Source organism: Bombus impatiens, unplaced genomic scaffold (assembly GCF_000188095.3).
Source record: "Bombus impatiens unplaced genomic scaffold, BIMP_2.2 scf_0621, whole genome shotgun sequence".
Classification (NCBI taxonomy): Eukaryota; Metazoa; Arthropoda; class Insecta; order Hymenoptera; family Apidae; genus Bombus; species Bombus impatiens.
Genome location: NT_177040.1, coordinates 141,001 through 166,805, shown reverse-complemented (window position 1 = coordinate 166,805; position 25,805 = coordinate 141,001). Strand labels below are relative to the sequence as shown.

The window sequence follows — 25,805 nt, the reverse complement described above, 5'->3', positions numbered from 1 at the left end:
GGCGAGCACACGTCAGGTGTCCGATACCGAGCCGATCGGCGAATTAATTTGTCAAACGCTGTTTGCCTTGCGCCGGAAACCGAACAAACTAAAAGGTATCCGATCCAAGTTTTTCTACTCAATTATTCCAGTTTGATACAAAATTACAACTAAATCGCCTCAACGACGACGATTAAAAAAAAAAAAAAAAAAAAAAAAAAAAAAAAAAAAAAAACAGAGAAAACAAAGAGCAGTAGCCAAACAGAAAGAATGACTGCAAAATATTTCACCGACCACAAATCGTTCGTTCATCCGTGAAAAAAGAAACGAAATACGATCCTCGCTCGATGGTCTGAGAAAAAAAGGCACGAGGCGATTATCCTGGAAGGAGAAAGCAATGGTCCGGCAAAAACGAGACGCACACAGTCTAGCGACGCGTTGGCTCAGTGTACATCGGTGAACGGATCGATTGTCGATCGACGAAACTTTATACACATGGGAAGTATGGCGAGAAGACGAAGAATAGCTCTCGCGATGAAGAGCGGAGTGATCGACGTCGAAAACACGATGCGTTTAAAAATACACCGTGGCGGCCAGTCGGGCACGGCACGTGGCAATGAACAATTTTCCCGTACCCTCTTGATCGAAGGGTCGTTCACACCTGCGAATTTTCCTGATGACGAGGCGGATCGGCTAAGACCAATAGAGCGAGAGAGAATGCGGCGCGCCTAGTCACGTAGCTGATCAGACAAGAATGGAATCGGTTGGAGCTTAAACTGCGGGGCTCGAGCAAGGTTCCGAGACGTTCAAAATTGGATGATTCGTAGGCGTGGACCTAGAAACCCGTCGGTGTATTTCCATCGCGACAAACGTTCGTCGATCCACCCTGTCCCAATGGAGACCATCGAACGCGATCACCTTTGTCAAGATGAAATATCATTGTCAGGTTAACCACTTTACACTGGGAATTTTATTTCAATTTCGTTAGTAGCAGCTGCCAACGCTTTTAAGTGTTTTGTTTGAAATTTACTTTAACTAAAAAATAAGAGAATTTAAATAAATAAAGGAAAAAAGAAATTCACTTAAATACCAGTTTTATTCACACTATTGTAGTATTTTGTGATTTTTAAGTGTATGATATATCTTGAAACAATTTCCAGCATGCAGTCCTGCTTTTCTTTCTCACATTTCACGAAAAATGGTGGACATGAAAGAATGTCGAGTGGGTCTCGTGGGTCGAGTGGTTAAGGCTACGGTTATGGATTCGTTCGAACAATCAGATATATAGATCCTTCTGAGAGTAGCTATATCGTTCTTGAAATGTTTTATTCCAACGACAGTTGGCTAGAACAAACATCTACTGTTTAAACCATAGCTTAAGTAGATCAGGGTGATCAGGTAAATTAGGGTACATCTTTGTGAATAGGAATGTAATTAAAATTTGGAATTCTGCTGGTAAAGCTCTGGTTCCGTTATAACGATGTTAAATAATACAAGGTTTGTTACTTATTTTCTTTTCACCGATGAATAACGAGAAAAAGATGGCGTCTACGTGAGCTTTACACGAATTTATGACCTTCTTTCTTTTTAGGAAAAGTTTCACTGTGCAAATAGGTTAGAGTTGCTATCACAAAATCATATACCGGGGAGCAAATTTATATCGAGCTACATTGCAGGAGTTTCCATGAGATATTCATTGTTTGGGAGAAAGAAAGTTTGCATATTTCAAAGGCTCTAGGTTATGTCATAATTGGTCTTTGTAATATTCTATGTACAGTGGAGTTTTTTCGAAGTTCATATCTCATCGATGTTTAGCCTTGGGATACCGGACGCGTGTTAAAGATTACTCTGTGTCTAACAAAACGTCTAAAGACGAACACTCATGCGAACGAAAATTTCGCTGTTGACTGACGTCCAAGCAATATTTTTTGCGGCAGTGGCAAGAATCGGTTCCAAGCGGCATGTGCAACACTGGATGAAGCGTTGGCGTGCGTCTGACTCTAGATGAACGTAGCCAACACGAGGTTTATGTTTTTGCGGAAAAATGGACGTCATCTGAAGCTACAAAGCAAGCTTTGTTTATCGTGCACTGTGCGCTACGCCAACGATGTAAATCTGCAATATGAGATGTGTAACGTAACGAATGAAGAATGGCGGGAAATTTGAATTTGTAACATGAATCTGTATCTCGTGAGAATTGAATTTTCGTGAAGAAAAAAAAGACTAGGGGTAATCGAACGGTCCCGATGCATCGATTATTTCATCGAGCTGCCTGCTGAGATTACTCATCCACGTAGATATAGAATCTCGTCGTGGGTGGTAACTATAAACACGTTCCGCGAGCTTCCCTTCGTTCGATGCATCGTCTTAGCTTCTTATTTCCTTTAAAACGTCTGATTTTCTTCTTATTTCAAAATTTCTCCTTTTCTATTTTATAAAATGTCATTTTTCTATTTAATTCGAATTCGTTCATACGATCTGAAATAAATACACCACTTCGAACTTCGGATGGTTTCATGCAATTTTCCATTTATTTATAACTTATTCTGCTCGACTTAGTTTGGTGTTGCCAAATTGGAAATTGTTGTGCTCAGGTGCATAATGATTTTCACTTTGTGTAATTGTACTCGTTATAAATAGGCCAAAGTTCCTCTTTTCCGAAATATGCACGTTCCAAACGCCTTACGTAACCTAACCTGATCTAATATAAATTTCGATCTCAGAGAAGAATTTTACACGTTCGATACGTTTCTTTGTTTCTTCCAATTCTATTTCATACACGGTGGCTATAACAAGTATTTGTATGCCATTGCATTTATTATTCCATTTGTAGTATAGTCATTTGGAAATATATACTTTCATTACGAAAATCTGATACTATGAAAATAAAACGTAGAACCTTAAAATAAAATTACAAAACGCTTCTTTGCAGACTAAGGGTACGTAGAAATATTCTTTCTAGCCACTCTACATACTTTCACGTGTGTAGATTTTTATTGGAATGGCGAAGCAAGGTTAGGATCGAGAAATGGTTGATCGATCGTGCGAGAGAAACCCATGCGAAGGAAGCAATTAATCAAAAGCAATATCGAACAGTCACGAATCACTGAACAGAGAATCTTTCGATGAATGCTCCTCGGTGTTTTCCTTTTCAACGACGAAATATAGGTCGAACAGCTCTTTCTTAGAATCGTCGCGAAGCCCGTCGTTCGAACTGCCATCTTCAACGAACGAGTTGCTCGCGATTTACTATTCTTTGTCGATTTTGCCGCCATATTATTTAAGAACGAAAAGGTATCCAGTAACGGAATTGAAATACTCGAAATTGTAATATTTTGGAAAGATACAAATCTCAGACCGATGTGTCGGATTTATTGCTTCTAATAATTGTTCTTGGCAGATGACTTTGTTTACCGATTTACTATTTCTGCAATTTTAAACTGCTTTAAATAAATGCACGATCGTGGTGCTAACAAAATACCATGAATGATGATTTTAAAATTTAGCATTTGTTAATGCTGCAAATTATACGAAAAAAGAGAAATAAATTAAGAATTTTCTACGGTAGAAAGTTTGTCACATAAACCAGCGAGGGCCAACGTTGCGTTAATACATTTCATCCGCCATGTTTTTCAAACAATTTACGTTATCAAATTCTGCTTTTTAGCAATTGCCGCGGTAAAAAAGAATTCTACATTTCTATGAAATTTCAAAAATTTAACACGTAATAATGTTATAATAACATATTTCTTGATGAATTCTATCGAACGTAACAAAATCAAGTTGCAACTTAGAGTAGGAATTTCGTAAGAGGTTATGTGAATTTTCTCAAACGTGAAACTCGGACCCCATGAACGTGAAACCGGGAAGATCCCGACCTTTCTCAATCCCCTAACGCGTTCCAAAACGTCGCCGCTATTTCTGTACAAGCTGGAAGTGAGAATCAACTGCGCAGATTAGCAAAATCGTGATAGCCATCCTCTTACACGAATCTACCTCAGAATCTTCGCAAACATATTTAAACAAATTGCGCACAACCATTGCGCATTCCGATAGCTTTTAAACCTCTTCAGTCGCTTGTAACAAAGCTACTCTGTCCACAGGAGTATCCTCGAGCAACCCCAACAACGAAGCTAAAGAAGCCGAATCGAAACAACAAAAAGAGCAAGCAGGTCCTTCTCACCGGACGAGTCCTTCCGAACGCCAAACTAGAAACCAGTTTCACCTATCCTACCATTTCTGGTCACCAGAAACTTTTCTTTTTATATACAAATCACAAAATCCTCGAGAACTGGTATCTCTAGAACACGAAAATCAACCAGGATATACGTTTTTAGATTTTATTATACTTACATAATTGAGTAGTTTTCAGAAAAAAATGGGATACACATCTACGATAAATACATGGCCAGTTAATATATTTTATGATGAAAGAGTCGGATTATTATGAAATTTGTAAACGCAAAAGGAACAAGACGGTTTAAGAATTTTTATTACGATTATCACGATAGCATTCGTGGCATCTTTCTAAGATCCTCGTTAGCTCGACGATCACGCGTTTATTTAAAGCAGTAGCTAATATTGGAAAACAAGAACCAAGGCTTGCGATACAATTTTCTAATTCACCGTTATGTCTTACGAGTTCCCTTTCCAGAAAGCTGTTCAATTATTTTTTCAGGATCTTCGAACAACACGCTAGACTATAGCAAAGTTTACATGAAAGCAACAAGCGGTAGATTCAACATATCTATCGTTTAACTATAGCAATTTGCTGTTTCAGGACAAAAAGATCTATGTTAGGTATTCGAGGATTAGCGGAACAGCCACAATCAAAGAAAAAACTCCCTAGAGCCTCGTGTCAGCGAAATGAAATATCAACGATCGAGAACCCTTCGACGCTTTATCTACTTCATCTGCCTATTTTTCTTTGTCTGTTTTACGAGATAGGAGGAAAAGGAAAATCCACGCTTACCCCACGAACGTCGAGGTGCTCATACTCGGATAGGGTTCGATATCCGCCGCAGACGATACGAAATCCGGTGTGCCGGGTTAAGCTCGCGCCGCCTCGTGCCGCTTTCCGCCAGCCGACAGGAACCGGTTCTCTTTCTGGCTGGCCGTACCTGTTCCACGGAGGTCCGTGAGCGTGCGAGGAGGTGGAAGGTAACGGATCTGGAAAGGGACGAGCAGCACCGATGTCGACACTAGCACGCGCCCGCTGCTACTGCTGGCTGACCACGATCACCCGGATCGTGGACCACGCTCGGATTCCGCCGCCATTCCTCTTTGTCGCCGCGATACGCTACACGCTGTGGCGCGATCGGACAAACCGAGATATTCACGCATAGTCGACGTGTAAGATCGGTTGCAGGTGAACAGGGGCGGCTTGAGATCGAAAGGGGCTAATTTTTAATATTCCGAATGTAAATAATAAAGACGAAGGATTTGAGGATCTGCTGCGTTGAATTTGGTGGATTTTGTATTTTTCAATTGACGACCAACGGACGGCTTTCGTTATTATCAGATGGGAAATGATGAAGCTTCGGGAGTTTCGCAGAAAAAAGTAGATTTTGTTTGAAAAGATTTTTGACGTTGCAGGTTGGAAAATAATGATTAGAAGGATCTGTTGCAACTAACTTTGTGAATTTTACTTAGGTGCGAAGGAGAAATGGATTAAGTTTGAAAAAGATAGAATTCAGGTGCTATAAGGTGTAAGAGATATAGGTTAGAAAATTTGGGAAATTGAAATTTGAAGAAAAGCACGGAGGATCTTGTGCAATGAATAAGAAATAAGCGAATGTTGATGGGAATGTAAAAGTGAAATGCATTGAAAGTTAATTGGAAACTAAAATTATTTTTGAGAAAAATTTATATCTCTCTGAATTGGAGATTGAACTGTTAAATGATAAAATTGTATATGAAAAAAGAAATGGTTTTCTAGATGGATAGTCCAAGGGAATAATGAGTTGTATTAAAACGACGAAAGGTTTCTCGGTTGACGAATAAAGCTATAATGAAAAACGATGTTTCGTAATCTGTTAGATTTTGTCGAGGTGGTTTCTTTATCCACAGCCAGTCATCCATGACGAAATAGAACGACAGTAGATATCACTCTCGTATTCTCACTTTCTTCTCACGAAATATGAACAGAAGAAATCTTCTATTCTCTTTCCCCTACATATACAGAATAAAAAATAAAAAAAACGAAATAGCGTTTAATAAAAAGTCGGTGGCAATAAATGCAGCAAGCGAAGTTTCTAATTTCTTGTCCGATCGAGCGTAACCGTAACGCAATTCCACGTAATCGGGCAAACATTAATTTCACCATCGCTTAAACAAGAAGAAATTTAATTACAAACCATATAACAATTCAGTACCACTTATATACTAAATAACTTTACGATGGAAGTAAAATATAAACGATTAAAAAATATTATATTTTTATCAATTAAAATACCCCTAGCGACCTTTAGATCCGAGTTTTGTATATGAACTTTAATTCTATTTTTAATCGAAGAGTTCTACAAGCGATTAAGCATCGTCAAATCTATCAAGAAGATACAAAAACAACATCTTTAAATCCCCTTACTCGCTACGATCTTATCAAACTCTTCTTCGTGTTCGGAAGTACTCAGCATGTACGCCGGAAGTGTGAATCCAAGAACCTTATCAAACACAGGTTTAGTCTCTGCTGCGAATTCGTAAGGTTCAACCTCCTTGGATCTTTCAACCTCTCCAGAATCCTTCTCCTTGTCTGCTTGTTCTCGTTTTACGTATGCTCCTTCACTTGCGGCAGCTTCTGGTTCGATAGGAAGATCATGCAGAAGATGTTGGGCGATGATTGACCTGGGAACCTTTTTGGTAGGCTCTACATGGTATTCTTTCCCTTCTCGATAATCCGATTTATCGACAGATGGTTCTTCAGAAGTTACAAAAGCGCACTCTTCCTTTTGGAAACCTTTTTCGTCGACACATTGGTAGCAAGTCATTTTGTCACGCATCAACTTCTTACAGTTGGAACGATCTTCCTTCTGGAACTCCTGAAGAACCTTCTGAATCTCTGCCTTCTTCTTGAACGCATCGTAGAAGCCTACGTCGCTTTTCTTTAAAGCAGATTTCGCTGAATCCTCTTTTGCTTCCGATTGCCTTGTCTGATCAGAAACCGAAAATTCGTCTTTGATATCGCTGTCGGTAACGTAGGGCATCTTCTTAGAAGAATAATCATAGCCTGGACTTTCGTAAGGCTCCTTGGATTCTTTCTTCTCGGATCCGTCGTAAGATTTGTCTTTCGATTCAGTTGGGCTACCAAATGATTTAGATTTCGAATACGAATAACTCTTGTCATTTGGTAGATACTTGTACGAACATTGTTCAGAGTTACTTCCGGTCTTTGGATCTTTACAGACCTTGCAAGTCATAGAATCCTTTTGAACCTCTTTGCAATGACTTGGTTCGATGCTTTCAGCCACTCTTTCTGACTCTGATTTAGATCTTTCATAGCCAGATAAAGATTCATCCTCGTCAGAGGCGGACTTAGTTTCCTGAGAACCACCCTGGCCATAATTCGACTTGGATTCGTCGCCTTTGAAGTAAGAACTCGATGGAGCGGACTGACTTTTCTCGTAGTAACTTTCAGGAATAGTATAGTCTTTGCTGTAATCCTCAGGTTCGCTTCGTGATTCCTCAGGTTCACTTCGTGATTCCTCAGACGACTTGTCTTCTTTGTCACTAGCATCTCTCTTATCGTTATTTCCGGAAGAACTGTCAGGGTATCCAAAGCTTCTTGATTTACTATATTTATAGACCTTGTCATCTGGCTCATAAGTATACGAGCATCTCTCGTAATTTCCACCTGTTTTGGGATCTTTACAGATAGTACAAGTCTTCGTGTCCTTTTGCACCTTCTTGCAATTATCAGACGAGTCCTTGGTTTCTTCGAGAGATTTTCCCTCTGGTTCTTCCTTATCGACGTAACCGAAACGTTCCTTAACCGGTTTATTTGCCGAATATTCTTTGTCATATCTCTTTCCGTTCTTATTATCATTCTTCTCAGCTTCAGTGTTCTTAAATGTCTCGGGATTCTTATGTGAGCTAGATTTACTATAAGCGTATCTCTTCTCATTAGGCTGTCGAACATATGAACATTGTTCGTACTTTGCATTGCTCTTGGTATCCTTACACACCATGCACACCATGGAATCCTTCACCACTTTCTCGCATTTTTCATCTTTATTTTTATACTCTGCCGGAACATCATCCGTGGCGTCGGAGAAAATCTTCTCGTTAAATCTGTACGGATTATCGTGTCTTCCGTAATCACCGGAATTTTTAAAACCAGAAAAACCTTCTTCAGAGTTGGATCTCCTACTTCTGAACACTGAAGGTGGCACTGCTATCTTTTCCACGTTGCTAGAATCGGTCAATGGCTGAGAATGATAGGAGCATTGCTCGTAAGTGGCGCCACTTTTCGGATTCTTACATTTGTAACAGACCATGCTATTCTTTGCGTCGCTGTTCTTATTAACTCGTTTCTTCCTGATCTCCTGACAATAGGGAACACCGGATTTCATCACCATGTCCTTGTACTTTTGCGAATCTTTGTTCGTTATGGTGTAAAACGGTGATATCACTTTCTTGAAGTTCTTGTTCTCCGTGGGGACTTTCTTAGTGGCGGAACTCGAGTACCATTCTCTAGGCTTGTCGAAAGACTCGGCAGAATCCAACGAACGGTGCTTCTTTCTGGACTCTAAGAAACGACTGTAAGATGACGAGTGGTCTGAAGAGGCGGATTCGCTAGGAATCTCGCGATTTGCGCGAATCCATGGGTAATCGTCGACGTATAAGGCTTTGTAGAATTCGGCATTTGCTAACACGCAGAAGATCGTCAGCGTAAGATACATCTGCGTCAGAAAAGATTAATTTCAATTTATTTCAATCTTCTTATATAAAAGCATGTGTTTGTTTTTTTCTTTAATAAATCATATTCATTTTCCGAAAAATGATAGAAACCACGATAAATATTACTAGTAAAAATGTTAACGAAACATACAGTAAAAAGTATAGGTAACCGGAATTTTTTTTATTAAAAGATATTTAAAAATTTCAAAGTTTGACTAAATACCGATTAACAGCAGTCAATTCTATGAAACATTGAAACAAAGTTATTCGAAAAATCATGTCTATTGGGTTGGCAACTCGGTGATTGCGGATTTTGTCATTACCACCTAATGATAATATTATTTGGTTGGTAATAATAGAATTTGACTATTTATGCTATTAATAAAAGATCCAATAAAAAGTGTAAAGAACAGAGAATGTATTTATTAAGAGATATTAAAAGGCTTCGAAATCTGAAACAATGAAGTAAACAATTAAATATTGACTAACAAAATTTCAATGTACGTCTCATTCAGATAATCTTGAACAATAATAAGATGCGACTACTCCATTGCGAATAAATAACTATAAAGGCGATGTTACCAGAAACATTCCACCAAGGCGTGGAGAATTGAACTTGTAGAAGGGCATGGTGCGAGATATCGCCGATCGTGGACACTTATTGCGTTTCCGGTTCCGGTTCGGCGAGCCACATCACTTTCCCATGAAATGATCTCGCCTGCGCGTGGAAAGCCTTTATATCGACTTGCTGATCCAAAAGATCAGCACCCCACCTTTTGATTTCGCGAAACACAAACTATCTCCGGACTCGGTGAACGTTGCTTGTCGACCAGAATGATTTGAATCAGCGAGCGTAAAGCAGTGGCGGACGCTGTTTGCTCGTCCGTGGCCACTGGTTGATCATTTTTGTCTCGTTAAAAGCAAGAAAAATTGTAGCGAGGCACACGAATGCGTTAGTTTTTATTTCTCACCAGGAAGATGCTCGAAATTGTGTCGACGATTAAGTTTTACAAAAGACTATTAATATTTTTTGCTGTTTTTCTATTGTTCTTAAACTATTCTACGTTTAATAATATCTTAGTATTATTCTTGCAGTAGAATCATATTAAATATTTATTAAGATATTTTATAGATATTTTATTATAAATTTATAGCTTAACTTAAAAGGTTAGAAAAGCTTCAAATATTTCAATATATTTGGGAAATGAAATATACCAAATACGATACCATTTTAATTAACAAGGACAGTAATATACATAGACCATGTTTATAATCATAGATAATATCGTTTATCATATAACTAAATATTATTTTAATTGTCGCGGTTTATTTGCTGAATGGATTCATAAATTGGATATGTTTAGATTTATCTCGTAGACCAATTCAGGGAATATATCTGTCACAGCGGTAGAATGTTACGAATCGAAGCGACACAGCCGACCGATCGCTAACTGCTCACTTTCATTTATGCAATTCCGTTACCGCAGTTGGTAAAAAATGTCGCGATGGACAATAACCTGCAAGTGGTATCGATTTAAGAGGCATCGTTGGGAAAAACATCCTCAGGTATTGGTATATTTTTACCGGAAAATCGCCGATTCTTTCTCTCGTAATTGATGCACTTGGTGCATGAAGGACAATTTGGAAAATGAAAAATTTTCAAAACATATAAAAAATATTCTTAATTGTTTATTCACGTGACTACAAGCTGCTAGTACAAAGTTAATTGAAACGAAAGTGAAATATCTTTTAATACAATCGATCGATTTACGATTGTTTCCGGGGCTCGCGAGAGGCGTAAAGAATCGACAAATATTGCAAAACAGTGGTTCTTGTAAAACTACGTTTTCTAGCTAGAAACTTTATTTTCACTCTCGTTTTACGTTGCCATCGTTTCTTATTCAAATTATTATCGAATCTGAATTGTCATTCGAGTACAGAACGATTTGACCGTGTGTACAAGAAGATTTCCGTACATTATAAGCTCTATTCTAAATCATGTTAATTTACTCTATGAAGTTTTTCATTCTTTGAAAGTGAAATTGCGAGGGTACACGGAAATGTGAGACACGCGGGGAGGGTTCATCGTTTTCTCGAAAAACGCATTGGTCGGCGCAGGTTTCATTTGCAATTTCGAGGCCAACTTCTGCATAATCAGCTTCTCGTTGTCGATGGTTTTCACTTTCTTTTTATCTTTTTGTTTGTCTTGTGTGTTTCGTTTTCGATAGTAAAACACTTCTCCTGCTAACGTGATCATCGCTAGAGCGAGACCAAAAAGAGTTGCGATGAACACTCCACCTGAAAACACGTGGAATTGTTTGATTAAATTATCATGTACATTTAATTATATTATACATTACTATTATTATATTTTTTAGATAAAATTCTTTGAAGTTTGGATATAAAATATTCAACCTTTCTGTTTTATTTATTCAGAAAATTGCTATTTAGTAAATATTAAGCTATCTTCACATTTCAAGTATTCAACATTTTGAATTATTAAAATATTTTAGTTCATAACAACTCACCCAAACTCTCCAATGTTATTCCCTCGTTGTCATCAGAATTCTGACACTGAGCCTTCAACGATTGATTCCAATACTTAGATGCCAACATTTCAAAGTATCTGTCCTTTTGCAAATCTAGAATTCTACAACAAGTCAATTGATATAAATAGGATAGAAACATATAATAAATTATAAAATTAGTTAGGATAGGTAAGGTTAGTACAAACTCATCAGGATAGATTAGTACAAACTCATTGATACAAAAACATACTTTCTGCTTATTTCTTCCTGCAAATGGCTTCCCTGTTGAACAGCAATTGCATAAGGCTGTTCCGCAAACACTTCCCCAACCTCAGTCAGGTTGCAATTCCTCGTTACCTCATACTTTATCTCCGATGAATCGTGGATGAAAGCGAATTCTGCATTTTCGCTTTCTATCACCTGAAACGGCGTAAAAGACGATGGCTTTGTTCACCGATTTGCCTGGCACGAGCAACTGATCGTCAACGCATACCTTTTGAAAACCCTCTCTGGAATTTACAACAGGGCCGACCTGCGTAATAGCTTGCAATATGTGGCCGTATTGTTCCTTGATTGGATAGTCCCAAACTCGATACTCTACTTGGTCGCTGGTACTGTTTAACGTGATTTCTTTCCATACCCTAATTGTGAAATAAAATTGGGAAAAATTAGAGCAGATTTATGGGAGGAATAAATATGATTAATTTGTAAATTTCAATATTTGAGATGTTATTAATTCGTTCGACACCAGTGATCCAAACATTAAATCACGAAAGATTAATAGAATCTTTTTTGTAACATTCTTTGTCATAGGATTGTTTCCAATGGCCGAGAACTCACCGTCTGTATCGTTTGTAAAAATTTATGTCGTCACCGATTTGTGACTAAAGAAGTCATCGGAATGGAATCTATTCAGAACAAAGTGTCTAAAGCATGAAATGGTCGTTGATTGTAAAATCAACTAAAAAATGAATAACATAAATAATAAGTATTGTAATATTGTATCCCTGTCCTCGAATATAATACATGTAACATAACCTTCAATAACAGAGTCCACTCGGCCATTGCAGATAATAATACTGTTTCAGCATAATCGTACGTATTGTCAATTTACTAATTTACTGATTGTCTAATCCACCTTGTTTGGAAAAGTCCAAATTGCCCACCTGTTTGCCAAGCTGTGAACTTTACAATGCGGACCTCATTAAGAGGTTAAGAACACCTTAACACTTAGCCAACTGAATAGGGAGATTTTATGAAGGACAAATAATCACTTTTTTTGTTTTTATAGAGTACAGTATGTAATAAAATACACGAATTTAGTGGTGTTAAAATGAATGAAAAAGTTACACTATCAATTATGACTAAATAAAGTTATAATCGAACGATACCACACTATAAAAAAATATTAAAATGCATCATTAATTTAAAACGTTCAAGTCGTGTTACTTATCTTTAGTCATCTTTAATGTTTTTAATTTTACCTATATTTTTTATACTTTTAATTTGATGTTTTGTAAAAACAATATGTGAAATCGTTAAATAAAGTCATTACCGCAAATATAATTAACCACTTAAATCATTTTTAGGCTTCTTTTTCAAATAGTGAATAATAGTCCTCGATGGTGTAGGTTGGGTAGGTCAGGTCAAAAGTAAACAGCTGACAACACCATATACGGCCAGGAAAATCCACAATAAACCATGGAAAACTGGGGGTAAATTAGTATATAAGGAGGAGACGAAACTTCTGCTGGCATCCATCGCCATGAGAACGTTAACCTCTTCGTGCATACTAAAAAGTACAAATAAACAAGCAAACCATTCTAATACTCGATATAGTTAATTTACCTCCACCTTGAGCGTTAATCTCGTTGAAGGTGATATCAACCGACCGCCATTTAACTTCGAGCCGGATATCTGTGTCGTTGGAGGAAGCAACAGTTCGCAGAAAAACAAGATCGTTAGACAAATAACATCAACGTGAGTGCCATCTTGGGGAAAGAACTAGCTTCATCGCAAAATACACCGCACACAACATCCCCATGCAAGATAACCTACGTCAACAAACAATTGGGACAAGTATTGTCAATCTTTGGTTACAGGTGCTTTCCTCGGCGTTTATTTATCGCCACACTCTATTTATCACTACACAAACAAACAGGGACAGCTCTCCATCGGAATACACCGATCACAGTCAATACAAGAGTCACCTTCGGGAAGGAAATATTATACCTTTATCGCGAAATATACCGTCAATATCTCGCTGCACAGCAGACGAAGTATCAATTCGTTCGAAACATAAACATAAGTCATATGTTTGTTGAGTCACCTCTCCCTTGCAAACTGCTTAAAGTTATCATATCGAAACTCACGCGCGTACACCATGGCCTCCAATCAAGAAGGACGCATAAGAAAATTGTAAATGGAATGAAAATTATTCAAGGAAGAATTAGAAGCATTTCAAGAGGTACTTAATAAATATGAGGAAGGAGGATCAGTAACCGTCATTCAATACCAGGTATTTAGAGGCAGAATATGCTACGTTTAGGAAAAATCAAAGCGAATTAAACGAGATAGACGAGGATCAAACACAAGATGAACGCCTTGCCCTAAAATATAAATTCTTGGAAAGTAAAACACGCGCTACTGATATAATTGAGATCGCTAAACGGCGGCTAAACAATGATGTTGTATTAAATTCAATAAAGTTGCCTAAAATTCAACTACCTTCTTTTTCGGGATCATAGTACACGAGAATTCGCGTATTGACTAATAATCTCCGCTTTTGCTTAACACAGGAAGCGGCTATTGCCATAGCGTCGTTGGAAAATACAGCCATGAATTATCCTGTAGCATGGGAAATTTTGGAGAAACAATACAATCAACTTGGAAAAATCGTGGCCAACCATTTGAAAGCATTGTTCGACGTCTCTTCTTTACAGCGGCCATCTTACCAAAGTATACAATTCTATTTAAACAAATTATAAAACATTGCAATCACTCAATCAGCCAACCGCGGATACCGTGTTACTATATTTGTTTACATCGAAGCTAGATCGCGACACACAGTTACGATGGAAGGATCACATCACACGGACAGACCACACAATCTTTCCAAACGTCGGACAACTGTTCGACTTTTTACACAGTCGCTGCAACGTGTTAGAAGCTATAGGCTCAACATATCAAACACCATCACGCCCTACTACCCGTCCGTGTAGTTTACGTATCATGAGCCAAGGCGGTATGTGCAAACGGATGCCAAAATCTCCGATCACGTGAAATTTTTTAACGGATCTCACACAACACGAAATCGCAAAAAATTGTTGTCTATGTCAGTAGAAAAATCTCTGTTTCTATTGTTTACGTAGCACACATTCCGTGACAGAATGTACATCTGGTAGTTGCAAGTTATGCCGTAAATGGCACCACACTCTCCTACATTCGGATATAGATAAATCATGGCGGCCAACTTAAACTAATCTAACAGGTCACGCATCTAAGATATTTCCAAACGCCGTTTTGTCTACGGACCTTATAAACATCAGTGATCAAACCGGAAAAATGCAACAGTGCAGAGTCTTGTTAGACTCAACGCTCAACGTCCTTTCACAAACTACGTCATCCTGCATGAGCAATTAGAAACTAGAACGAGTCCTAGAAGCTCGAAAGAACTCGCAACACTATCAACGACATTTTAGAGGCGTATGATCGAAGTTCGCCTGAAGATCGGATTACGAAGATATTTTGAAGACTACCGATCAGTAGAATCATTCCTTGTCTCCCAACGACAAACTCGACAGGAATGATGGGGCAGCATGCTCCTTGAACAGTTCCAGCACGCTGACACTTCACGGGAACAAAATAAAATTAATGCTGGTCAAATCAGAGAGCAACAACCCCCTGACACCAGAGGGTAGTCCGTTTTCTTAATTAGTAGGAACAATCCAACAACGAATAAATATCGCTACAGTGAACCAGGATGGCTACAAACGTCAGTAGGTATAAATTCCAATGAACTGCGTCCAATCGACTGGGAAGAATAGGAAGAAACAGAAAGACGGCTCAGGTCTCGTCTTCCGTGGATAATCTGGCGCCAAGGAACACATGCCAAGCCAGTACAATTACCACAGCTCAGAACCAAGGTGCCCAACGACACTTCCTGGGCAGTGGACTCCAGCGGTGAATTTATTAGCAACGAAGAGAATGACTGCTATCCGGATTGCTTAAACTACATACAGAAAATCATTGAATTAAACGTTGGGATCTACAAAATTTAGCACTCATCATTAGTACTTTATCTCAAGGGAAAGCAATAAAATCTAACTAGCATTTGAAACAGTTTGCAATATTTTAAAGAAGGTCAACATTGAAATTGATAAGTGTAAATATGCAGGAGACGGTCTACTCGAGGAAATCAGAACCTTTAGAAATACAACAAACCAGAACATAGAGAATACAGTAGAATACATAGAGCAATTAGAAAATAAGATAGTTTGTACACAATTGCATTCTGCTAAATCTACATCTTTTCCGAATGTGTGTAATTACACACTTCATCATTACAGACAACTTTTGAACGTGCCCGTTTAAAGGAGGCGGTATGTTTGGGATTTCGAGTGGCCGTCTGTTTGGAAAAGTCCAAATTGCCTACCTACCTGAGCTGTAAATCTTACGGATGCGGACCTCATTAAGAGGCTAAAGCACCTTCATTGCCCGATGGGGTCAGGTCTAGGGTAAACAGCTGACAATACCAGATGATATACGGCTACGAGAGTCCACAATAAACAGTGGTAAACCCGGGGACGGAAAGTCAATACATAAGGACGAGACAAAGCTTCTGCTGACTGTATACTAATAAGTGCAAATAAACAAGTAAACCATACTAATAGTCGATATATTTAATTTACCTCCACCTTGAACGATAATCTCGTCCAAGGTTACCTATATCAACCGATCGCCATTTAGTTGAGAATTCGCAACACAGGGATCCAAAGTTCAGACTCACGTGTACAACTTATCCTCTGCATTCTTCATATTCATGAAGTACTGATGTACCCCAGAATTAGCCACCACGGTGTAATTGATTCTTGACTGCCTCGCTAATTGTTCCAAAGATTGCACAGGAGACTGGAACAAAATGCGTATTTAACTATCATCTTCTAAAGTGTGTGCGAAATTTTCTAAATCCATTTACAAAACTTATGCACCTGCATTCTTTCCACAGTAAGGAAAGCAGCCAGATTAGCGGTGAACGTGGCGAGCATTAGGACAACAAACAGCCAGTAAGCGGCCACTAATGTTCTGCTCGATAATGCTTTAGGAGCTTCGCCGCCACCCTGGGGTGTAAAAGACGTCAAAGCGAACCAGAAACTCTCTTTCAACGTGAATTCCCTAAATACAGGACATTGATCCTATTGAAGCACTATTTTTGACGACATAATTTCTTTACCTTCCCGAGACGTATTGACGTATTATAACAGCATACAATATAAGAATCGTTAAGGGCAATTTCCCGAAATCTAAATCTAAATGTCCCTTAATGAGTCTTCGAAATTAGGCTTGCAGTACAGTTCTTACCGACAAGGATATGGATAGAGTCGTTTATTATTTCTGGCACTGTACGGAGAATACTTGTCGAGTATCCAAATCATGATGCCAGTTAACGTTAGTGCCCCGACGATGCTTAACCATACCTCGACTTTCAGTACTGTCATGAATTTGAAGAGAGACGGCTTGCGCACAGGTTTCCTCATCACTTGGAATGAAAAATTATTACATAATATGTATTTACGTAGATTAAAAACATAATGCGAGTTTAAGTATAATAATAGTGAACGTAATAGTATAGTACATAGTGTCTATACATAACATAAAATAGTATAGTGTAACATAATAACATGAGTGTAAAATATAAAACTTTTTTTAAATATTTTAAATAGAAACTTTTTACCAATTAATATGCCAGATTGTTCAAAGTATGGGGCGACGAAATCGATCACTTCCTCGCGTTCTGAAGTCATTGTCAATGATGCAACTACCATGTCTGTTTCCTGGAAAACAAAATAAATGTCTGTAATAAGAACAAGTTTCTAACAATAAGTTTGTTGAATAATAAAAAGTAAAATCAAATATCACCAAGAGGAATCACACAGTTTGCATCATTAGAAAGGTCTAAACAGATAAAATTTTCTACAAACAAGATTAAATGGTTGCAGAATTACAGGCACTATCAAGTTTAGTATACAAGTACTTCAACAGAGTTTAACATCCTTCTTGCATACTTCTTACCCCTTTAGCAAGGTCACCAATCAAGCCATCCCATTGTCCATTAGATAATTTCTTCCCAAATTGATGATCCTGCGGTACAACGAGATCATAATCGAATTCCATCTCTTCGGATAATTTCTTTACAAAATCCACGCAATAGCCATCCCACATATCATTTCCGTTCTCATCCTTCATGATCTTTCCAGTTACTGGATCCAATCTGGGAACGGTCCAAGGCACTGACTAATGCAATTGTAATACTTGCATTAATTAAAGTTGTCAAAATTATGGTGATGCAAACATCGTAATGAGTGTCAATTACAGGAGCAGTTCCGATTCGGAAGAATCTTCTAGCGGGCTTTATCTTGTTTTTCTCAGCTTCTTTGATTTTACCATGCCTCGTCCAAGTGGCCAGCGGCTCCAAAACCCCATTAAACTCCTCCAATTCGATTTCGGCTTTGTAAGTGATCATTCCTTTCTCTGACCAGTACTCGAACGTGTCGTTGCCTCCTAATTTCTGTCACAACATTTTTCCATCAACCTTCAGTTCTTTCTGAGAATCATCGAACAACTGAAATTCAACTTACCGCTAGTATATTATTGTTAAATGCCTCAGACGTGAGATTCGAAGCTTGACTCGTGTTTGGCGAAGGGCATCGGCCAGTTTTTGGTTCCACGCTGATGCCAGACGCCTGCAGGTCGCTCATTAAACTCACTATCAGGCCTACTAATCTTTTAAAGTAATGTGAAAATATCTAGAAACATGGCAAGGTACGAAAAGAGCACGTGAGTCGTTTGAATCGAGAAATACTATACACGATAAAAAATGTCTAGATACTTGAACATCAGAGGGACAAGTGCAAGCCGGTTCACCGATTAGTCTGCAGCAAATATCCTTCTTCATCGACAGAATAGTGATTGAAACATCCAACTGGTGTTCTCCGTTGATATATTTAAAGGTCTCGTAATTATTGTCAGTGAACACCAGGTTCCATACTCCATTTCTCGTGACCAGTCCTCCTTGCATGGCCTAAATTTCATAAGCAAAGTAAATTTACAAGCTAAGTTTTTATACTGAATCGTTCAACCTGTTAACCTGCTCATTCCTTGTCCAATCAATCTTTAAAATCTTAATTCGATTTTAATCCTTACAAGTATACGAAAAATAAAACAACAACTAAAGGAAACTGAGAATTGAATTAAAACTACTAAAGATTCAATGGACAGGTTAGCGTGTTTTCTCCGATTAACAGGTTTTCTAGGAATCACCGTTCTGAAGAAATCCTCCATCTTGGCTGTGCTCGCGTAGATCGCGTAATAAGATGGCGATGGTCTCATGCTCCTAATCTTTGACACTGTCTTCTCCGTGAACTCGTCGATCACCACCAGTCTTATGATCGAATTCCCAATTAAATAGTAGAGACTCTGATTCAATTCTGCAAAGGGGTATGAATCAGTTTTCAAACATCTGACACGAAATGAAAAACGATCGAAGGTTGATATGAAGGTACCCCTTTCATCTTCGAAGATCAGGCTCACGTCCGTGGCGTTTTTCAACATCAAAAGATCGTCGATTGCTTGGATGTACGGGTTTATATTGCTATCGCCCCGTTTGTATATTATTCCGTTCTCGTCGGCCAAGTTTCGTAGGCGATCCCAACCAGTCCAGGTCATGTCGAGTATGATACTGATTCCCTTAAATAAGGCAGCACATACTGCAAGTTGATTTTAACGAAACGAAAATAAGAATGAAGCGCGATCATGTCGGAGAAGCTCGTCGATGTTCAACAGCTATCATCGATAGATCGATCAAAAGGATGCAAAGCGTATGAGAATTAGTCACGAATAAAATTATCTTCCATTGTTTCTTATTTTCTTTCGAGACAACAATTTTCATCGTGGAGTATTACATGTCTAATATCGTTAATTTTAAAGCATTGATGAGTGAAGAAATTTGTAAGGTATTTGTAAATTGCTTGAAAATTAGCCAGAAATTAAATTAACAATAATAAATTTTTATAGCGAAATATAGTATGTCTGGAACAATTAAGTTTTGCAATATTAAGGGATAAACCTATTTTTAAGCAAATTGGAATTTTCGTTAAATTCCTTATATGAATATTTGCGATAAAATTAGCAATTAAGCTTTGAAATCGCTCATTACAACTTGCAGAGATCGCTATCGATTGGAACTGTGGTCGTGAAAGCTGTGAAAACTGCACGACACATTTTGCTTCTTAACCTCTCTCGTAACTGCTGTCTACGTTGGCACGATCCACTTGCACTGTGGAAATATGGACGGCGATGATGTTTTCACCAAAATTCTTTTCTGCTTGAGGTACAGCATCGTTCAGGATGCTTAGTATCGCCTTATCTGGTTCCTCTATTACTATCACTGTACAAAACAATAAGAAGATCACTACAGTGTAAATTAATTTAAACAAGAAATCTCTCAAAGACTTTTCACATTCGCTATTTTTTTTTTTTTTTTAAATTAAGTTAGCTACATTAATTCGTAGTAAGATATCCTACATATATTTTTACATATACAAGGAAAGGAGCTGTTTTTAAAAGAGTACATATTATAATGTCATCGTTTCACGTGACATATTTACCTCGCTATTGATATTCATTATTGTATTGCTTCATATGGTTTCGTTTCAGTAGATAGAATCTAATCGTGCAATAATCATCTATTATGCTGTAAGTTGCTATTCTTCATGTAGAAAAAGTTTCATTAAGCTAATATAATTTCTTCCCTCGTTGTTTGGAAAAAAGAGCGAAAAGTTACACCGCGTTTGTGTCATCTGAAGCAACGATCGTGCGACGATATCGCCATCTGTGTCGTTTTGTTTCTTTTTCGGTCTCAATCATCGGTAATAGCTTTCGTTGAACTTCTTTCTATGTCAAGGACCAGGGACCAACCGTTCGAGTTGGCACAGAAGATACGGAAGGTATTAGTCAAACGTTTATCGCGTGAATAATTCAACAATGGTACAACTACTATCGATGTATCGAGAACGAAGCAAAGTTTCATGCGACCCAATCAATGTTTAGCCAGTGCAACCGATGTATCTAATTTTCGTTAATATTTCATAACATTGCATTTGACAATAATTAACTCTAGCAGAGTAATTATGAATAACACTGTGCAGGATCGGCATTTCACTAAGAAGTAACGAACTATAGCATTTGAGAATATTGTTTTAAGGAAATGAAAACGACTAAAGAATAGTCATAATAAAAAAGTCAAAACAGTTTCAAATCATCTACTACCAATTTCTAAAGCTCTGTAAAACAAAAGTAAAAGAGTTTCATCTGATATTCCTTTTAAAAAATGACATCTCGAATCAACTTGTGAATCTTTTTCCAAAATAACTCCACGAAACCTATACGTCGTTCGAACGTTTCAATCCGTTTGAAAATTGCAAAGAAAATTTTCCAAAGCCATCGTAGACAAAACTTACACATGTTCATAGGTGTTAGAGAGATGGCAGGACCGAGGAACGAGGCAAGCAGGAACACACTCGCTGCTACCACAGTGGTCGACATGGCTCAGGAGAACCGACTTGGTGCCGGATGAACGAACAACCGTTGTCTTCCGCGTAGGCAAACAGGAGGATACCGTGGAAGACGACAACGACGCCTGCGCTCGCTCTCTACGACACCCGCTTATGAATATTACACCGTCGACTATCAAACTGTGGTCCTTGTTTTCCGTAAATTCACTTTCGTTACGTGGAAGCACGATGTCATATCCTGACACTCGTTTCTTCCACCTTAGTCATCGATTTATCGCTCAAGTTGACGACTGCCAAGGATTACTAACCTGAACATTGGCGATCGATGCATGACGTTGAATGCTACTCGACAGTTGGGTTATTTAACAATATTCTCTTTTTTACTTAAATTCCTGGAGAATATTTGGGAGATGTATTAGGTTGGCAACTAAGTAATTGCGGATTTTATCATTAGGTGGTAATGACAAAAGCCGCAATCACTTAGTTGCCAACCTAATATTTCTTTCGGTACGATTATTGGAGAAATCCGATTTTGAAACTTATTGCTACTTAATAAACGGGGAAAATGATGAATTAGAAGATGTAGGAATTAGGTGATTTTTGAGATATTTAGGACCAAATATTTCTTCAAAAATGATTCCGAGGAATGCATTTTTACTTGTGATTCGAATAAACCTACCGATGGAAATTCAAAAATTATAATTGAATAAATGGTACTTAAATAAGTAAATAAAATTATAGAACGTTTTAGTGTACAATAGTCTACGTCAAAGACTGCATTGAAAGGATAAATGTTAGGTTAGCAACTAAGTGATTGCGGTTTCTGCCATTAGGTGGTATTGACAAAATCCGCAATCACTTAGTTGCCAACCCAATAAATTCAAGGCAAATGTACAAAGTTATTTGATGTATAAAACAGCTTATAATTACGAAATGATAGAATCAACGGTGCATTAAAAGCACCGAGTACATTCGTTGGTTTGGTTTCCGTGCGCGTGAACCGTTTTTAAAATAGGAGAATAGAGAATAAATGATCGATATGCATATTATTGATTCAACGTACACGTAACAGTTGCTTCGTTCAGTAACATTTATGTAGGAAAAGCTCGCAATCAGGAATCGTTTACGCTAAAAACTGCAGTTTCCTAATCGATAATTGATTGTATCGCGTGCATACACTACCCCGTTCCTCAGCACCTGGACTAGCGAAATTCGATCGGCGAACATTCCCGTCTCGCTATTTTCGCGACCGCTGAACGATAAAGTTCCCTTTAACCGCGTGCCGACAAATCGCTTCATCGAACAATTCTTCGATTGAATCGCCGATCCAAAAGAAGGAAAAAAGAAAGAAAGAAAGAAATGAAGAAGAGAAGGAAGATGAGAATGAAGAAAAAAAAAAGAAAACAGAGCAGATGATAGAATCGAGTTTCTCGATCGGTGAATCTTGCCACGACGAACGTCACGTTTTCCCATTATCTATCAGTTCTGATCATGGTCTAAGGTTGATTAATTTCCATGGTTGAGGAAACCTGTGAATCGATGGTGCGCGGTCACAAAGAATAATGACGCAAGGATCGAGATTGCTCCGCAGATGTTCCCTGACTGAGGCGAGAGGCCAGCTGGGGCGAAATGCTTCAATAGTCTCGCACTATTTTTAAATATATTTCAGATGTCGTTTATGCGAACGCAATCTCAAAGAACCTGCCCCTGCGGCCTATTGTTTCTCATCGTTTCCATTTTTCTCTCCATAACGTTTGGAAAGTGGAGGTTTAATCTTATGGTATAAAGATTTGTTTAAAAATTCTGAAATAGAAATAAAACCGACAATCTACTTCCTTACAAATTTATTATTCAATTAAATTTTACAAAATGATGTCATAGAAATTATAAGACAAGGCTGTTGAATTTCAAGCAACTAAGAGTTTTAATAATCATTTTTTATTGTTAGAATACAATAAGCAATTAGGCATATTCGAAGCTATAGAAGAATGTTTTTTGTAATTAGGAGTACATTATATATATACATTAATTCTTTTCCCTGAAAATTTGTCTATTACGTATTATGGATTAAAAGAAGAAGAAAGCGCCACATCGCGTCTAATGGCTGAACTCTCTTGTCGCAGTTGTGCACATATCGTTGTTAGATGTCGCTTCATATACACACAATACATATATTAAAACATAATTCTGATTATCGTTCAATGTGTCCCTTTGAACTTTATGAATTGGCGTATTTTATTATCTTATATACTAGCTTGCACAATGGAATGCGAGATTTGCATAGCTACATTAAAATTAATACAACCAACTGAGAAATCTGATGAGAAGGGCAGATAAAACAGGAAACGATATCATCCTTCTATGTAAATAAACGTTAGTTTGTCGTCAAACATAGAAAGTTGTACATATTTCATGATGATCACCATTCGTTACTAATAAATTGTATTATTACTATTTTCTTTATTATTTGATTCGTTGTACTATAAAATATACTTAATTGCAAAAGAAACTTTCTTCACAGAAAGTTGTACGACCAAACAGGAAAGAAGTTAGATCAAGATGTTTAATTTGATCCGTCATAACTGTATCCACGAATTACGCCTGCTTTCAACATTCCATGCTCGAGCGGATCTTAAAGAAATGTTTAAAAAATGCGAACAGAATGGCAATCGTAGCGGCAGCATTTCCTTCACTGACGTATCTTGCTGAAGAGGTTCGGTATATTTTTCTTGCATAATTTAGTTCACCAGACGCTGCAGTTCTTTTAATCGGCGCCAATTTTCGGCCTAAAATACTGCTCCAGTTACACGAAATATGGAACATGTAATCCGTTCACGATTTTTGTACTTCTGCACGCGTGCTCTGCAGACGCAAAATTTCTATACGAAAAAGTCACGCGATAACCATTTTGTAATAAATGCATATTATTATTGTCCATAAAGATTATTTTTTTTAGCCGCTCAAAAAGTTAAAATTTTATAAAATTGAAATTCGAATAGGACTTTCGTAGAAAGTAGAACTATGGTTGTAGACTTTACGAGAAAATTGGGACACGATAAGTTAAAATGTGTGACTCCATTGTAATAGAAAGAGTATTTGCATAAATAGTACAATGATGCAAATGCGTTCATACGAGCGACTGATACACAATTTAACTACCGTTACGGGACACTCCGTGAAGAGAAGCGGTGTCGATCGAACGAAGGAAGGGAATGTGGAAAAGAGAGGAAGCGACGAAGGAAAACACGCGCAGAAGCGCGTGCATTAGAAACGAAACGCACGCGTCAAAACGTATTACAATTTCACGCACGAAAAGTTACACGAAAAGGTTCGTGGAACGCGATCCTGTACAACGGATTACATCCCATACGGAGAAAGGTGAGTCGCGGTAGTGTCATAGACGATTTCGCTGTAAGGGAAACGGTCGATAAACGAGTTATATTATCAACTGTTTTTCCCCGGATACGTACGTGTGAGAATGACGAATTCGGAAGGAAGTTACGCGGTGAAGATATCAAACGGTGAGGAAAGAAAGGAGGAAAGAATAGAATTTTATTCAAGAAGCGCTCTAATGCGGGAAGTACAGGCTCGGTGATTTCCGGATGCAATCGGTTGTTTCCGGTACGGACGCCCTCCCGAACTAAAACCATTCATTCGATGGAGAGCGAGAGACGAAGAATTGAACGAAGAGGGGGATAGGAAGGTGGTAGGTGGAAGCGAGAATCGACGGTGGAAAAAGGATGGAGAAAGCAAGCGAGCGAGTGAATGAGAGGCGAGTAGTGAGGAGGGCAAGAGGAAAGGAGAAGGAAAGCGGTTGAGCAGGGGATAGGGAAGGGAAGGAGAATACACGAGAGAGGTAGGCTCGGCTGATTCGAGAAGGCTGGCAGGCTGCTGGTAGGTGAGAGTAAGAAAGCGAGGGAGCATACTGGCTGGCAGAGGCAGAGGCAGACTGGCCGGCCGTGCGCTGTAGTTAACAGAGCTGCCAGCAAATCGGCAGCAGATGTGGTCAGTTAGTTCGGTGCTGTGTGCTCGTTCGGATCACAGTGTTTCTGTGGATTTCGATGCACCGACCGAATCCGCAGTCGATAGTAGCGACAATAGCCAGCGATCAGTTGCCGAGTGTGACCCTCGTCGTCGCGACACAACACGCCGTGTTCGAGAGAACCATGTAAGAGTGAAGGCACTGTAAAAGGCTTGGAGAATCGGTGACAAGTCGTGGCAAGGCGAAAAACGACTTGATTCAGCGGATACGATTTCGACGTGTACAGAGGATAGAAAGGAACGGAACAAGACGAGCAAGACAGGACAGGACAGGAGAGAACAGAACAAACAACAACGAGAGCAACGACAACTGTGTATCGAGGAAGAATCGCGAGGTAGAAAGAAGAGGAGAGAACAAATCGAATGGAACAGTCGGTCGCGCGCCAGCACCAAGAACGCAGTGATCGTCGTACCTGTACGTCGGTGGCCGAAGACTTGTCCGATTGAAACTCGGGAGTGATGTGGCAACGTTGCTGGTGGCTTGCGAGTGGAGGAGTCAGTCGTCGTTCGGCTGTTCTATCGTAGTCTGTGTATGACAGTGCAGTGTCGTTACCAATAGAACCGCGAGGGC

General features: G+C 38.6%; 3 protein-coding genes across 6 annotated transcripts in view; all 3 read right to left on the bottom strand.

Moving 5' to 3' along the window:
* LOC100745945 overlaps positions 1 to 5,257 on the bottom strand; it is a 28,605-nt gene extending 23,348 nt beyond the window's left edge. Inside the window, exon 1 of one of the 2 annotated variants that reach the window (XM_033322354.1) lies at positions 4,952 to 5,257. In XM_033322354.1, the coding sequence (XP_033178245.1) occupies positions 4,952 to 4,974 (23 nt within the window). In that variant the 5' untranslated portion in view covers positions 4,975 to 5,257. The remainder of the gene's footprint in view (positions 1 to 4,951) is intronic. The other variant, XM_024369620.2, reaches the window with a different exon arrangement.
* Positions 5,258 to 6,247: 990 nt separating this feature from the next.
* Positions 6,248 to 9,866, bottom strand: LOC105681155. The gene is made up of 2 exons (XM_024369627.2): positions 9,457 to 9,866; positions 6,248 to 8,876 (listed from the first exon to the last, which is right to left on the bottom strand). Exons 1-2 carry the CDS (start codon positions 9,502 to 9,504, stop codon positions 6,552 to 6,554), a joined length of 2,373 nt encoding a protein of 790 aa, XP_024225395.2. The 5' UTR covers positions 9,505 to 9,866; the 3' UTR covers positions 6,248 to 6,551.
* A 677-nt stretch (positions 9,867 to 10,543) lies between these two features.
* On the bottom strand, positions 10,544 to 21,578 carry LOC100745826 (ionotropic receptor 25a). Of its 3 annotated transcripts, none has more exons than XM_003491723.4 (16): positions 21,140 to 21,578; positions 19,915 to 20,067; positions 19,184 to 19,387; positions 18,942 to 19,108; positions 18,511 to 18,702; positions 18,260 to 18,427; positions 17,995 to 18,189; positions 17,694 to 17,915; positions 17,356 to 17,455; positions 16,983 to 17,160; positions 16,613 to 16,796; positions 16,411 to 16,532; positions 11,896 to 12,043; positions 11,653 to 11,822; positions 11,403 to 11,524; positions 10,544 to 11,172 (listed from the first exon to the last, which is right to left on the bottom strand). In XM_003491723.4, exons 1-16 carry the CDS (start codon positions 21,222 to 21,224, stop codon positions 10,898 to 10,900), a joined length of 2,685 nt encoding a protein of 894 aa, XP_003491771.1. In that variant the 5' UTR covers positions 21,225 to 21,578; the 3' UTR covers positions 10,544 to 10,897. The 3 variants fall into 3 exon arrangements, with proteins under 3 accessions (XP_003491771.1, XP_024225398.1, XP_033178250.1); XM_024369630.2 differs by lacking the exon at positions 21,140 to 21,578 and adding an exon at positions 20,288 to 20,476 and having other exon boundaries at positions 19,184 to 19,367; XM_033322359.1 differs by lacking the exon at positions 21,140 to 21,578 and adding an exon at positions 20,288 to 20,475.
* Between the last annotated feature and the right edge of the window lie 4,227 nt (positions 21,579 to 25,805).

What these genes read in the sequence shown, in the direction of transcription:
- LOC100745826 (XM_003491723.4), bottom strand. Translation starts at nt 21,224, where the DNA reads ATGTCGACCACTGTGGTAGCAGCGAGTGTGTTCCTGCTTGCCTCGTTC. An exon ending in AGACAGCAGTTACGAGAGAG is followed by an intron (nt 19,388 to 19,914) that starts GTTAAGAAGCAA and finishes ATCAACTTGCAG; the next exon opens with TATGTGCTGCCTTATTTAAG. An exon ending in TTAACAATAATATACTAGCG is followed by an intron (nt 18,190 to 18,259) that starts GTAAGTTGAATT and finishes ATGTTGTGACAG; the next exon opens with AAATTAGGAGGCAACGACAC.
- LOC105681155 (XM_024369627.2), bottom strand. Translation starts at nt 9,504, where the DNA reads ATGCCCTTCTACAAGTTCAATTCTCCACGCCTTGGTGGAATGTTTCTG. An exon ending in GCCTTGGTGGAATGTTTCTG is followed by an intron (nt 8,877 to 9,456) that starts GTAACATCGCCT and finishes TTTCTGACGCAG; the next exon opens with ATGTATCTTACGCTGACGAT.